At 40.2% G+C, this 13,537-nt stretch overlaps 1 protein-coding gene across 6 annotated transcripts in view; it reads left to right on the top strand.

The window, feature by feature from the left end:
* The window catches only part of LOC134212256 (pancreatic triacylglycerol lipase-like), an 81,036-nt gene that overhangs the window by 64,965 nt on the left and 2,534 nt on the right, over window positions 1–13,537 (top strand). For all 6 annotated transcript variants that reach the window (XM_062689945.1, XM_062689947.1, XM_062689949.1 and 3 more), the window contains 2 exons: window positions 6,227–6,931; window positions 13,320–13,488. In XM_062689945.1, the coding sequence (XP_062545929.1) occupies window positions 6,227–6,931; window positions 13,320–13,488 (874 nt within the window). The remainder of the gene's footprint in view (window positions 1–6,226; window positions 6,932–13,319; window positions 13,489–13,537) is intronic.

Here is a 13,537-nt window from a genome sequence, read left to right on the forward strand (position 1 = left end):
ATTTTCAGCATAATCAACGTCCATAGCCCACACTTTGGAATTAGTTCACATTATAAGGACGCATTCTACACTCTGCTGGAACGTGAGTACGTCAAAATCATCATACGAGATTTGAACGCTCAGGTTGACCAAGAAGAGGAGTTTAGACCGATTATTGGGTAGCTCAGCGCTCACCGGCTGACGAACGAAAACGGCCTACGACTAATTGATTTCGCTGCCTCTAAGAATATGGCCATTCGCAGCACCTACTTCCAACACAGCCTTCCGTATCGGTATACCTGGAGATCACCACTGCAGACAGAATCACAAATCGACCACGTTCTGAATGATGGACGGCACTTCTCCGACATTATCGACGTCAGGACAAATCGTGGCGCTAACATCGGCTCTGACCACTATCTGGTGATGGTTAAACTGCGCCCAAAACTATCCGTCATCAACAATGATCGGTTACGGCGGCCACCGCGGTACGACTTAGAGAGACTTTAGCATCTCGAGTGATCGAAAGGTGAAAGCAACACTACGAGGAACATTTAAATAGTGCAGATCTCGACGTTTTGTGCATTTCTAAGAAATTTGGCATCAAAAATAAAAACTCGATTTCGAAATCCCCCTTGGAAATTTGTGTGTTTCAAAAAAGTCAAACACTTAACGAAGTCCAATTGAGCTGAAATGTTGCATGCGGACTTTTTTTGAGGAGATAAAACTTTTGAGCGCTATCCGTTGTTGAAATTCGATGGTCAAATTTTTCCCATACATTCCACAATGGGGAAATCCGATTTCAAAGGTGGAAAAAATTGATTACTTTCTTTACGAACAACTTACAGAAGAGATCAAGAGCTTATTCGAAAGGGAATTTTGCAAAGAATTCAGAGAGTGCTGTTTCATGGACGTGGATCGCTTCTGTATGTAGCTATTGAGCTCGTTTTGCCCTAATGTCCCATATATTGCGAGTTTCCAAACTATTTGTCATTTTATCTTTAAGACATTGTTCTAAAATAGTGTTTACCTCTTCACTGTGGGTCCACAGATGGCCACTGAATATATTTTGTTGGCAAAAGTTGGAAATTTAAGGGATTTTGGGGTCAAATAAGCATCAAAGTGCATTTTATGTCCAATTCTCATGCACACTTAAAATAAATCGCCGAATTCGGTAAAATTTACTGAAATCTCAACAGCAGAACTGTTCGGTAAATTATTTAACTGATTTTCGGTGATTTTGACAGTTGAACAATGGGAAAAATTACAAAAATCTGTAAAATAAATTACCGAACAGTTCTGCTGTTGAGATTTCGGTAAAATTTACCGAATACGGTGAAATGAGTTAAGTGTGTGTATTCTGTAAAAAATAGTAATATTTACAGATAAGTGTTGATATTATTGTCTCAAAGTGTTGAACAGATGTTGTCAAATGTTTGCCAAACAAAATCAATGAAAGAAATCGTTTCACAAATGTTTTATGTGGTTATTTATTGAGTAAAAAACGATTTTAAAAACTTTTGAATAGCACCGATGCCAAACATTTCCAAACCATACCCGATAGCAGAACTAGAAAAGAATAGTCATATGTTATGAGTCTTGATGTGATCATAGATAGGAGGTGATGGGAGATACTCTTTTTTCTTAGCTTTTTACCCAAATTCCCCTATGAAATAATATAGCTCAATGGTTCTGAGGATGGAAAAGATGTAGTATTGTTAATTTAATTGATATTTTCCAATGATATAATGAAAATAACAAATAATCATAAAATTAATTAAAAATATTGAATTATAGGGGATTTAGGGGTCATACAGCTCATTTAATATATTTTTTATTCAAAATAGGATAACATTTTTCACGGACGACGCACATAGAATATTAAGGGCTTATTCGAAAGGGAGTTTTCTAAGAAATTCAGTAAGAGATGTTTTATAGGCGTGAGACACTTCTGTATGAAGTTATTAAGCTCGTGTTGCCCCAATGTTCCATACATCACAGTTTATCATATTTTTCGTGCTTTTATCTTCTCAGTATTGTACCAAAGATGTGTCCCTCTTCATTATAGATCCATAGAAAAACACTATACATGCTTTGTTGATAAAAGTTGGAAATTTAAGGGATTTTGGGGTCAAATAAGTATTAAATTGCACTTTACGTGAATTTTTCATGTATTCTGTAAAAATTAATGAAAATATTATTATTCTCCCAAAATGTTCTACATACATTGATGTTTGAATGTTTGCGAAACAATTTCTAATGAAGTAAATCATTTCATAAATGTTTTGTTTTGTGATTTATTGGGTAAAACTCGATTTCAATGCTTCTGAAAAGTGCCGATGCCAATCATTCCCAAACCATGCCCGTTTGCACAACTAGATAAGAGTAAATATAGACGATGTGATAATAGATAGGAATAGATAGGAAATATTCTCTTTGAAATAATGTGGCTCAATGATTCTGGGTAAGGAAATGATAGAGTAACATTGATTCAATTATAATTTGTCAATGATACTATAAAAATAACAAATATTCGTAGATTGCATTGAAAAAAAATCCAAGGGTTCAGGGCTCAGAACCATTTTTTTAAATACATAATTAATGAATTTGTTCACTTATTTGTCCCAAAATGCCTTAAAAATCAATTTTTAATGTAATATATGGATATTTGTTTTTTTAAGGTATCAATTTCTGTTAAAAAAATATGACAATAATATCAACTATTATCTATAAATATCTGAATAATCAATAGGCTGTAGATTTCGTCAAAATTGACCATATGTAGAGATACATCAATGCTTACCAGTTACTAAATCACCGTATATTAACTCTAAATGATCATTCGACGTAATATAGCGCAAATGATTTCTTGCTTATTATTATTTTTTACAGAATACGTGAAAAATTAACATAGATGCAGTTTGATGATTATTTGACCCCAAAATCCCTTAAACTTCCAACTTTTTCCAACAAAATATGTATAGTGATATGTATGGATCTACAATGAAGAGGAAAACAGAATTTCAGTGTAATTTTTAAAAGGTAAAATTACCAAAATATGAAAAATTTTGATGTATGGGACATTGGGGCAAAACCAGCTCAATAACTACATACAGAAGTGTCTCATGTCTATAAAACATCACTCACTGAATTTCTTGGAAAATTTGCTTTCGAATAAGCCCTTAACCTTATCTGTGAGTCGCTCGTGAGAAAAGTTATCCTATTTTGTATAAAAAGTTACATTAAATGAGCTGTATGACCCCTAAATCCCCTATGATTCAATATTTTCAATGAATTATATGATTATTTGTTATTTCCATTATATCATTGGAAAATATCAATTAAATTAACATTACTACTTCATTTTCTTGTTCAGAATCATTGAGCTATATTATTTCATAGGGGAATTTGGGCAAAAAGCTAAGAAAAAAGAGTATCTCCCATCACCTCCTATCTATGATCACATCAAGACTCATAACATATGACTATTCTTGTCTAGTTGTGCTATCGGGTATGGTTTGGAAATGTTTGGCATCGGCGCTATTCAAAAGTTTTTAAAAATCGTTTTTTACTCAATAAATAAACAAATAAAACATTTGTGAAACGATTTCTTTCATTGATTTTTGTTTGGCAAACATTTGACAACATCTGTTCAACACTTTGAAACAATAATGTCAACACTTATCTGTAAATATTACTATTTTTTACAGAATACATTAAAATTGCACATAAAATGCACTTTGATGCTTATTTGACCCCAAAATCCCTTAAATTTCCAACTTTTGCCAACAAAATATATTCAGTGGCCTTCTGTGGATCCACAGTGAAGTGATAAACACAATTTTAGAACAATTTCTTAAAGATAAAATGACAAATAGTTTGGAAACTCGATATTAGACTGGCCCAGGAAACAAAAAGTTGTCTAATTCCACGGGGCACCCCCCAGGATTGTGTCTTTGGGTGAGAAAATCAATCTCTGAAAATTTCAGCTCAATCGCTTGTTGCATAAGCTGGCGCATTTGATTTGAAGTTTGTATGGGGATTTCAGCCAAAATGTATAGGAAAATACACCTCCGTCACTCATTCGATCTGGAAATTGGTTCTGATTGCTCGATTGACCTCAGAATTGCAAAAACGATTGGTATGCTACAGAACAATTTCACACAACATTGTATGATGATTAAATAAACTTTTATGTGGGTTTCGGCTAATGCGATTCGATCAAGAAACCCAAAAGTACACAAATCAGCTCCGAATTATCCAGCCGAAAATTAAAGAAAAGTTCATTTAATCATCATTCAATGTTCTGTAAAATTGTTCTGCAGCATACCAACTGCCGTTTTTGAAATTTTGAGGTCAATCGAGCAATCAGAACCAATTTCAGATCGAATGAGTGACGGAGGTGTATTTTCCTATACATTTTGGCTGTAATCCCCATACAAACTTCAAATCAAATGCGCCAGCTTATGCAACAAGCGATTGAGCTGAAATTTTCAGAGATTGATTTTCTCACCCAAAGACACAATTCTGGGGGGTGCCCCGTGGAATTCGACAACATTTTTTTCTCCCCATAGTAATCTGGGCCAGTCTACTCGATATATATGGGGCATTAGGGCAAAATGAGCTCAAAAACTACACACAGAAGCGTTCCACGTCCATGAACAGCACTCACTGAATTCTTTGCAAAATTCCCTTTTGAATAAGCTCTTGATCTCTTCTGTAAGTTGTTCGTGAAGAAAGTTATCAATTTTTTCCACCTTTGAAATTGGATTTCCCCATTGTGCATTCTATTGGCACCCCAGTACATCTAACCCCAACGTCATATCGGAGGAGTAGCCTATATCAAATCATCAAAAAACATGGCCATGGCAACATCCGGGATTTCGAACTCAAGCTGTTCGGGCACCTTTCGCAGACTTCTCTTCGTACTGGAAGTCTTCGAAAGTCATCTCCATCCGGAAGCTCAATAACCTCTACCATGACCTTACTCGATGTTGAGAAAGTTCTATAATGTTTGGCATGTTGCTATGTGATGTTGGCCTGGTGGCCAACGCTACAAACTTCCCAACTAGCTGGTGAAAATCATCAACAACTATCGGTCGGTGAGGATACTCAAACAGATCCTCTCCGCTGTTCAAACAAATGTCATATTATAAGTTGAGTTATAAATAAAATTAGTTTTTTTACAATACAATACAATTGATCTTTTTCTTTGAAATTTTGTTTTCCAAATGGTTCCACTCAGTAACTTGCTCAAATGATCGGAACCTGTATCAAAGCGATAGTCAAGCCAATATATGACATAAGGCAACACATCTACTTCTAATTCCATCTAAGCAACAATACTGCGCTGAACGCCACCGGTCTATCATTAATTATGCAACGAGCGTTTTCGGTTCAGTAACAGTCGACGAACTATGGTGCTTATCTGGTGGACCTTCCGTTTGGCTTAGCAAGCAAGCCCTTCGTGAAGCCTTCCATCGAGAAATTTATTGGAAAACAATGCAAGCAACATGTAGCCAATTGTGTGCATTCATGCGTATTATTAAATAAAATTGTTACTCATTTCGGATGTATGACGCGTCATTGCGGATTTATGTTGTGGTGAAGGTCAGAGCTAAGCAGACTGACTACGTTGATCGTGTCCCACAAAAAAATGTTTGTCATCAAATACCGTGTTATTTCAGACATAATCTCATTTTTCCAATAGTGTTATTGATAGTGAATCATGACTCTAGATGCATTATAATTTATGTAACGAGCTCAGGGACTGCCCTGATTCAAGATACATTAAGCATTGCTGAGATTACTAAATGAAACATATTTTTAATGTAAGTGAAGGGAGTATTCAACTGCTAAGTCATCTGTTCGAATGCTACGTTGGTTCTAAAATCTCATTGTGCTGACGTAAAAGTACATGTAATTTTGGTTTGATTTTAAGAAAGTCGTATAAATTTTCGACTTACTTGGACATTCAAATAAGTTGACAACTGTTCCATTATGACATTCGCTTACTGATGTCTTTGCTTCTAAAGGATGAGCAATTCTCACAGGCGCCGCGCTATCGCCAGTGCACACATTTGCTGACCAGTTTATGATTATTACCTCTTTAGCTTACGTAACATATTTAATACACCTCTTTACAACCGCAACAACTGTGACGGAGACGGCACTAAAACCATCGATTTAAAGTCACTTACACACTTCATTTAACCTCCGCATCATTTTGCTTCTTTCTTCCATGCAGCACAAAATCAGCAAGACACCAGCAATGTGTTCAACACCAGTTCCTGCCTGGAGAAACCGTACCGCTGCCCACACCCGCGGATCAAGTTCTACCTCTACACCAAGCGCACCCAGCAGAACCCGGAGCTAATTGACGTTTTGGATCGGGAGTCGCTTTACAACACCCACTGGAACCCCAAGCATCCGGTGAAAATCGTTATCCATGGGTTCGGCGGTGGGCGCAATCTTTCACCCAGTCCCGACATGCGGAAGGCGTACTTCATCCGGGGCAACTACAACATCATCATCGTGGATTACGGCTCGGCCGTGACGGAACCGTGCCTTAGTCAAATCGAGTGGGCACCTCGCTTCGGAAGTCTTTGCGTATCCCAGCTGGTCAAATATTTGGCCAAGCATCCGCGTGGAGTTCCCCCGGACAGTATGCATCTGATTGGGTACAGCGTGGGAGCGCATATTGCCGGATTGGTGGCGAATTATCTCACGCCGGAGGAGGGCAAGCTTGGAAGGATAACTGGGCTGGATCCTACGATTTTCTTCTATGCTGGCACGAACAATTCGCGGGACTTAGATACGAGTGATGCGCATTTTGTGGACATTATTCACACCGGAGCTGGAATTCTGGGACAATGGAGCGCAAGTGGTCATGCGGATTTTTATGTTAATGGAGGCACTAGTCAGCCGGGGTGTGCGAGCAGCACTATATTTCGTAAGTATAATTAGGGGAGATCAGTGCATAACGCACCCATGGGATAAAATCATAAAATATCTTATATGTATAATCTTTTGTTGAACATTTATTAACGAATGTGACCATTACAATTAAATATTAGTTATTCATTGCATTGAACAACTGCATTGAAAAAAAAATAGCTGAATCCCATCATTATCACATAAATTTAACAATCTTTCACATCACTCATAAGATTTTTGCTCAATCCTTTAAGACAAAACGAAGAACCATGCGTTCACCATTATTTCAGATCTCGAATATAAATGTACCATAGAGCTTGCTGAATTTTATCATCTTTCTCTTTCAAGCGCTAAGAAAGCATAGGATTTCCTCCCGAAGTTTCTCCGAGAATTTCTCCAGGAGTAAATCAGGGTAATCCTCCGTGAATTCTTCCGGGAACTCTACCGGCAGTTCCTCCGAGAATTCCCCCAGGATTTCTTCCGAGAATTCTGAAAATTCCGAGATCCTCTGAAAATTCTTCCGAGAATTTCTCCATAAATTCCACCGAGAGCTCCTCTGAACATTCCAGCAGTTCCTCCCGTAATTCCCCTCGCGAGATCCTTTCAGGAACTCCTCCGGAACAAGATGTAGCTCCTCTGTGAAATCCTCCGGGCATTCCTTCGAGAATTTCCCCAGGATTTCTACCGAGAATTTTTCCGGTAGTTCCACCGGAAACTCCTCCGGGTGTTTCTCTAAAAAATCCTTAGGGGGTTGTAACTTCATCTGAAAAATTCACCGGGAGTTCCACCAGTAGCCGGGAAATCATTCTGGCTTTCTTCCAGGAATTCATTAGGTCTTCCATCAAGAATGTATCTAGAAATTCCTCCAGAAGGTCCTCCGAGATTTTGCCTGGGAGATCTTTCGGGAATTCCTCCGAGAGGTCCTCTGGGAATTCTTCCAGGAGGTCCTCCTAGAATTCTTCCAGGAGTTCCACCGGCAGCTTCTCTGAGAATTCATCTGGGTCATTTTTCATTAATTTGGTCTACATCTAAACAGATAACACTGAATCAACAATTTGACGCCAAAATACACGGTTCGAGGCCGCATCTATCCATCCTCGAAAGCGCCCCACGCTCGCCAAGTCGTTTTGCACCTGGTCTGCCAACCTTGCTTGCTGCGCCCCACGCCTTCTCGTACCTGCCGGATCGGAAGCGAACACCATCTTTGCAGGGTTGCTGTCCGGCATTCTTGCAACATGCCCTGCCCATCGTACCCTTCCGGCTTTAGCTACCTTCTGGATACTGGGTTCGCCGTAGAGCTGGGTGAGCTCGTGGTTCATTCTTCGCCGCCACACACCGTCTTCTTGCACACCGCCAAAGATGGTCCTAAGCACCCGAATCTCGAATACTCCGAGTGCTTGCAAGTCCTCCTAGAGCATTGTCCATGTTTCATGTCCGTAGAGGACAACCGGTCTTATTAGCGTCTTGTACATGACACATTTGGTGCGGTGGCGAATCTTTTTTGACCGCAGTTTTTTTTGGAGCCCGTAGTAGGCCCGACTTCCACAAATGATACGCCTCCGTATTTCCCGACTAACATCGTTATCAGCCGTTTGCAAGGATCCGAGGTAGACGAATTCCTCGACCACCTCGAAGGTATCCCCGTCTATCGTAACACTGCTTCCCAAGCGGGTCCTGCCCGCTCGGTTCCACCCACAAGCATGTACTTGGTCTTTGACGCATTCACCACCAGTCCAACTTTTGTTGCTTCACGTTTCAGGCGGGTGCACAGTTCTGCCACCTTTGCAAATGTTCGGCCGACAATGTCCATATCATCCGCGAAACAAATAAATTGACTGGATCTGTTGAAAATCGTACACCGGCTGTTACACCCGGCTGTCCGCATGACACGTTCTAGCGCACTGTTGAACAACAGGCACGAAAGTCCATCACCTTGTCTTAGTCCCCGGCGCGATTCGAACGAACTGGAATGTTCGCCCGAAATCCTCACACAGTTTTGCACACCATCCACCGTTGCGCTGATCAGTCTGGTAAGCTTCCAAGGGAAGCTGTTCTGGTCCATAATTCTCCATAGCTCTACGCCGTCTATACTGTCGCCTTGAAATCAACGAACAGATGGTGCGTTGGGACCCGGTATTCACGGCATTTTTGAAGGATTTGCCTTACAGTAAAGATCTGGTCCGTTGTCGAGCAGCCGTCAATGAACTGGCTTGATAACTTCCCAAGAACTCATTTACTAATAGTGACAGACGACGGAAGATGATCTGGGATATCACTTTGTAGGCGGCATTAAGGATGGTGATCGCTCGAAAGTTCTCACACTCCAGCTTGTCGCCTTTCTTGTAGATGGGGCATATAACCCCTTCCTTCCACTCCTCCGGTAGCTGTTCAGTCTCCCAATTTTTGAGTATCAGTTCGTGCAGGTAAGTGGCCCGCTTTTCCGGGCCCATCTTGATGAGCTCAGCTCCGATACCATCCATACCAGCTGCTTTATTGGTCTTTAGCTGTTGGATGGCATCCTTAACTTCCCTCAAAGTGGGGGCTGGTTGGCTTCCATCGTCCGCTGAACTGACGTAGTCATCTCCTCCGCTGCCTTGACTTTCACTGCCTGTGCCATTCAAATGTTCCTCGTAGTGCTGCTTTCACCTTTCGATCACCACCCGTTCGTCCGTCAAGATGCTCCCATCCTTATCCTGGCACATTTCAGCTCGCGGCACGAAGCCTTTGCGGGATGCGTTGAGTTTCTGATAGAGCTTGCGTGTTTCTTGAGAACGGCACAGCTGCTCCATCTCCTCGCACTCCGCTTCTTCCAGGCGGCGTTTCTTCTCCTGAAAAAGGCGGGTCTGCTATCTCCGCTTCCGTCTATAACGTTCCACGTTCTGTCAGGTACCTTTCTGCAGCGCGACCGCCCGCGCTGCGTCCTTCTCCTTCAGAATCTGTCTGCACTCTTCATCGAACCAATCGTTCCGTCCCGTCGACTTCATCCCATATACCCGACGTTGTTCTCCGCTGCGTCGTTGGCTGCTTTGACTGTATTCCAGCAGTCCTCAAGAGGTCGATTTGTGATTCTGTATGCAGTGGTGATCTCCAGGTGTACCGATACGGAAGGCTGTGTTAGAAGTCGGTGCCGCGAATGGCCATATTCTTGGAAGCGGCAAAATCAATTAGTCGTAGGCCGTTTTCGTTCGTCAGCCGATGTGCGCTGAACTTTCCAATAGTCGGTCTAAATTCCTCCTCTTGGCCAACCAGAGCGTTCAAATCTCCTATGATGATTTTGACGTCGTGGCTTGGCGTAGTTCCTCAGGGAAATCATTCAATTTATCTTGAAATTTCTTCAGTTCCTATGGGAATTCCTCCAGGGTTTCCTCCGGAAATTCTGCAGGTAGTTTTTCCGGAAATTCCAACAGGAGTTCCACCGGCAGTTCGTTCAAAGATTCTTCCAGTATTTTCTCCGAGAAATCCTCCGGAAGTTCCATCGGCAGTTCCTCCTGGTGAAATTCGTTAAAATTTCCACAAGAAATTATTCGACATTTTCTCGGAAAATTTTATGGAATGGAATCCTTCAATCGTACTTCGCAACTGTATATCCTCCGTCTCATTACCACTTGTAACAATATTTAATCTATCGCTTCGTAATGGTATTTTCCCTGACATCTGGAAGGAATCCTATGTTTTTCCAATCTTCAAGAAAGGGAGCAGAAGAGTAGTTTCAAACTATCGTGGAATCGCATCTTTAAGCGCGGCATCGAAATTATTTGAGAAGTTAATTCTGGATTACATGACATTCAATTGCAGCAGCTACATTTCTGAGCATCAACATGGTTTTACTTCCAACAGATCAACGGTTACGAACCTGATATATTATACTTCCTCGATTGTTCGCGAGATGGAAAACGGTTATCAAACAGATGCCATCTATACTGATTTCTCTGCAGCTTTTGATAAAATCAATCACCAGATTGTAGTAGCAAAGCTGGCACGTCTTGGTTTTGAGGGAGATTTTCTCAAGTGGATTGAATCATATTTGACCAAACGCTGTATGTCTGTAAAAATCGGTAATCACTGCTCGTCTACATTTGAAGTCACATCAGGGGTTCCACAAGGAAGTCATCTTGGGCCGTTTATATTCCTACTGTACCTCAACGACGTAAATTTTCTTCTAAGCTGTTGCAAGCTGTCATTCGCAGATGATTTTAAATTGTATTTTACCATAAAATGTGCTGCCGATGCAATGTACCTACAAGACCAACTAAACATTTTTGTTGGCTGGTGCGAAACGAACAGAATGGTGCTCAATCCTTCAAAATGTTCGGTAATAACTTTTACACGCAAGCATCAACCTGTTCTTTACGACTATCATCTGAAAGGTTCAATATTGAAGCGAGAGTCCGTTATTAAAGATTTGGGTATTCTATTGGATTCGAAATTAACGTTCAAGGACCACATTTCATACGTAACATCGAAAGCATCGGCTCAACTAGGCTTCATCTTCCGTGTGGCTAAAGGGTTTAGAGACGTATATTGCCTGAAAGCTCTGTACTGTTCCTTAGTCCGTTCTTTACTTGAATATGGCTCGATTCTGTGGTCTCCATTCCACCAGAATGCCATTCAAAGAGTTGAAACAGTGCAGAAAAAGTTTATTAGGTTTGCGCTTAGATTTTTGCCGTGGAGCGATCCAGGAAACCTCCCTCGATATGAAGATCGATGCAAATTAATAAATTTAGATGTTCTTCACGTTCGTCGAAACGCTTCGAAAGCAACTTTCATCGCTGATCTCCTGACGCATCGAATCGACTGTGCTGCTATACTAGGACAGCTTAGCATCAATATCAGAAGGCGAATTACAAGAAATGCTGAATTCCTTCGCTTACCTATCATGAGAACAAACTACGTTTATTGTTGCGGAATTGTGATTAGTTAATTAGTGTAGGTTTGTTGCTTTCAAAAATGTCAATTGTATACATAGTTTTAAGAAAGTTCTGTCATTAGGAAACTGTATTCTGTTGATAGAAAAGATGAGAAGGTTTTGCGCCCATTTGAGAGAGAGTTCTTGTATGCTCAACTCAAAAGGGCTTTTCCCTCCTCCCAAAATAAATAAATAAATAAATAAATTTATATAGAAAATTGAAAGATTTTTCGCGAAATTCCCAGGAATGTTTAAGGATAATTTTTTGGAGTTGTTGTTAGCCCTGTGATAGCGCTTTAGTCGCACGTACTGCTTATTTTAATGCTTACGGTTACTTGGGCATGGTTCTAGTTTTCTTCCAAAACTTATGGAAGAATGGTGGTTTTTTATAATAATTGTGATAGCTGATTTTATATTCTTTCTGATTAAAGCCCGTAATAATTTTCTCACCTTTATTTTTCTCACCTTAAAGTCGCTCAGCGCGACGTGATGCGCTATTGTGATCTAGCCTTAAAGTAATTATGTGATGGTAAATGCATCAACATGTGTACTACGGATAAACACGCGATGTAAGAAATCTTTGAAACCATATCTGTTGTAGCAGATCTGCGCTAACTGAATATCTCCGGGTCCGAGGAAAAAAGCCAAAGCCTATTAGGGAAGTGTTGTTGGGCCTTGATCTCGAGTACATGTCCCTGGTCCACCAATTTTTGAAAGTTGCCGATGTAAAACTGTAATCATTGTCTGCCCATTCCCTTGTCCGTCATACCCCATTACGAATGTCTTCCTCTTGTTGTATATTTGAATGTCTGTCGTTAATCCCTTCCGTATGTCTTCCTCTCGTTGTTGTCTCCCAATAAAAAGTTTGTTTGTCCCGTTACAGATGTGAAACATCGCGAGGAATGTCAACTTTGTGAGCATCAGCATCATAATTACTTAAGTACCCTAAAATCCTTTCCTTTCCTACTGTAATATTGTATTCCCTAACCTCGACCAAACCGCGAGTCTTTCGGTTCCCCAAAATTAACACTATCTATTAGAATCAAGAAATGTATTGTTAAACTTGATTTCGGCTCCGTAACGCTTCATGGCAAATGAGCCTTCCAAATAAACGAAAGATTAAAAAAAATCTGTTGTAGGAACAGAAAAGAACATCGAGATAGAAATAATTATGATTAGATTATTTTTCGTGTTGTTATAATACGTTGAAAGACTAGAGCTGTTTTCCAGCAAATCGCTTAAAAAATTAGTAGAACATGGGAGGTTTCTTCTCACATTACAAAAACCGCCAAAAGGTACTAATTTATGTAACTACTGGGATAAAATCAATGTACTTTTAATAATTTTCAAATTTTTCAAATCTTCTCCTTTTTTTACTTTGGGAATCCCTGGTTGAGCAAGTTATTTTATTTTACAGTATTTAGTTATTGTTTCCAAGATTATTGACTACCCAATTTTTTTCCGGTGTTTTGAAACTCAAAATCATTTCCTTTTTCAGAAACGCTCGCTTGTGACCACACCAAGGTAACGCCATACTTCATCGAATCGATCAACAGCGAACGCGGTTTCTGGGCAGGGCCTTGCTCCACACTGGTGTCCTATCTGTTGGGCTGGTGCGAACCCAAGGACTCCGATTACGTTCTGATGGGGGAACACCTTTCCCATAGGTGAGTCTGACTATTCATAAAACCAATGCTCAAATCTAATATTTATATT

Source organism: Armigeres subalbatus, chromosome 2 (assembly GCF_024139115.2).
Source record: "Armigeres subalbatus isolate Guangzhou_Male chromosome 2, GZ_Asu_2, whole genome shotgun sequence".
In the NCBI taxonomy this organism is placed as follows: domain Eukaryota; kingdom Metazoa; phylum Arthropoda; class Insecta; order Diptera; family Culicidae; genus Armigeres; species Armigeres subalbatus.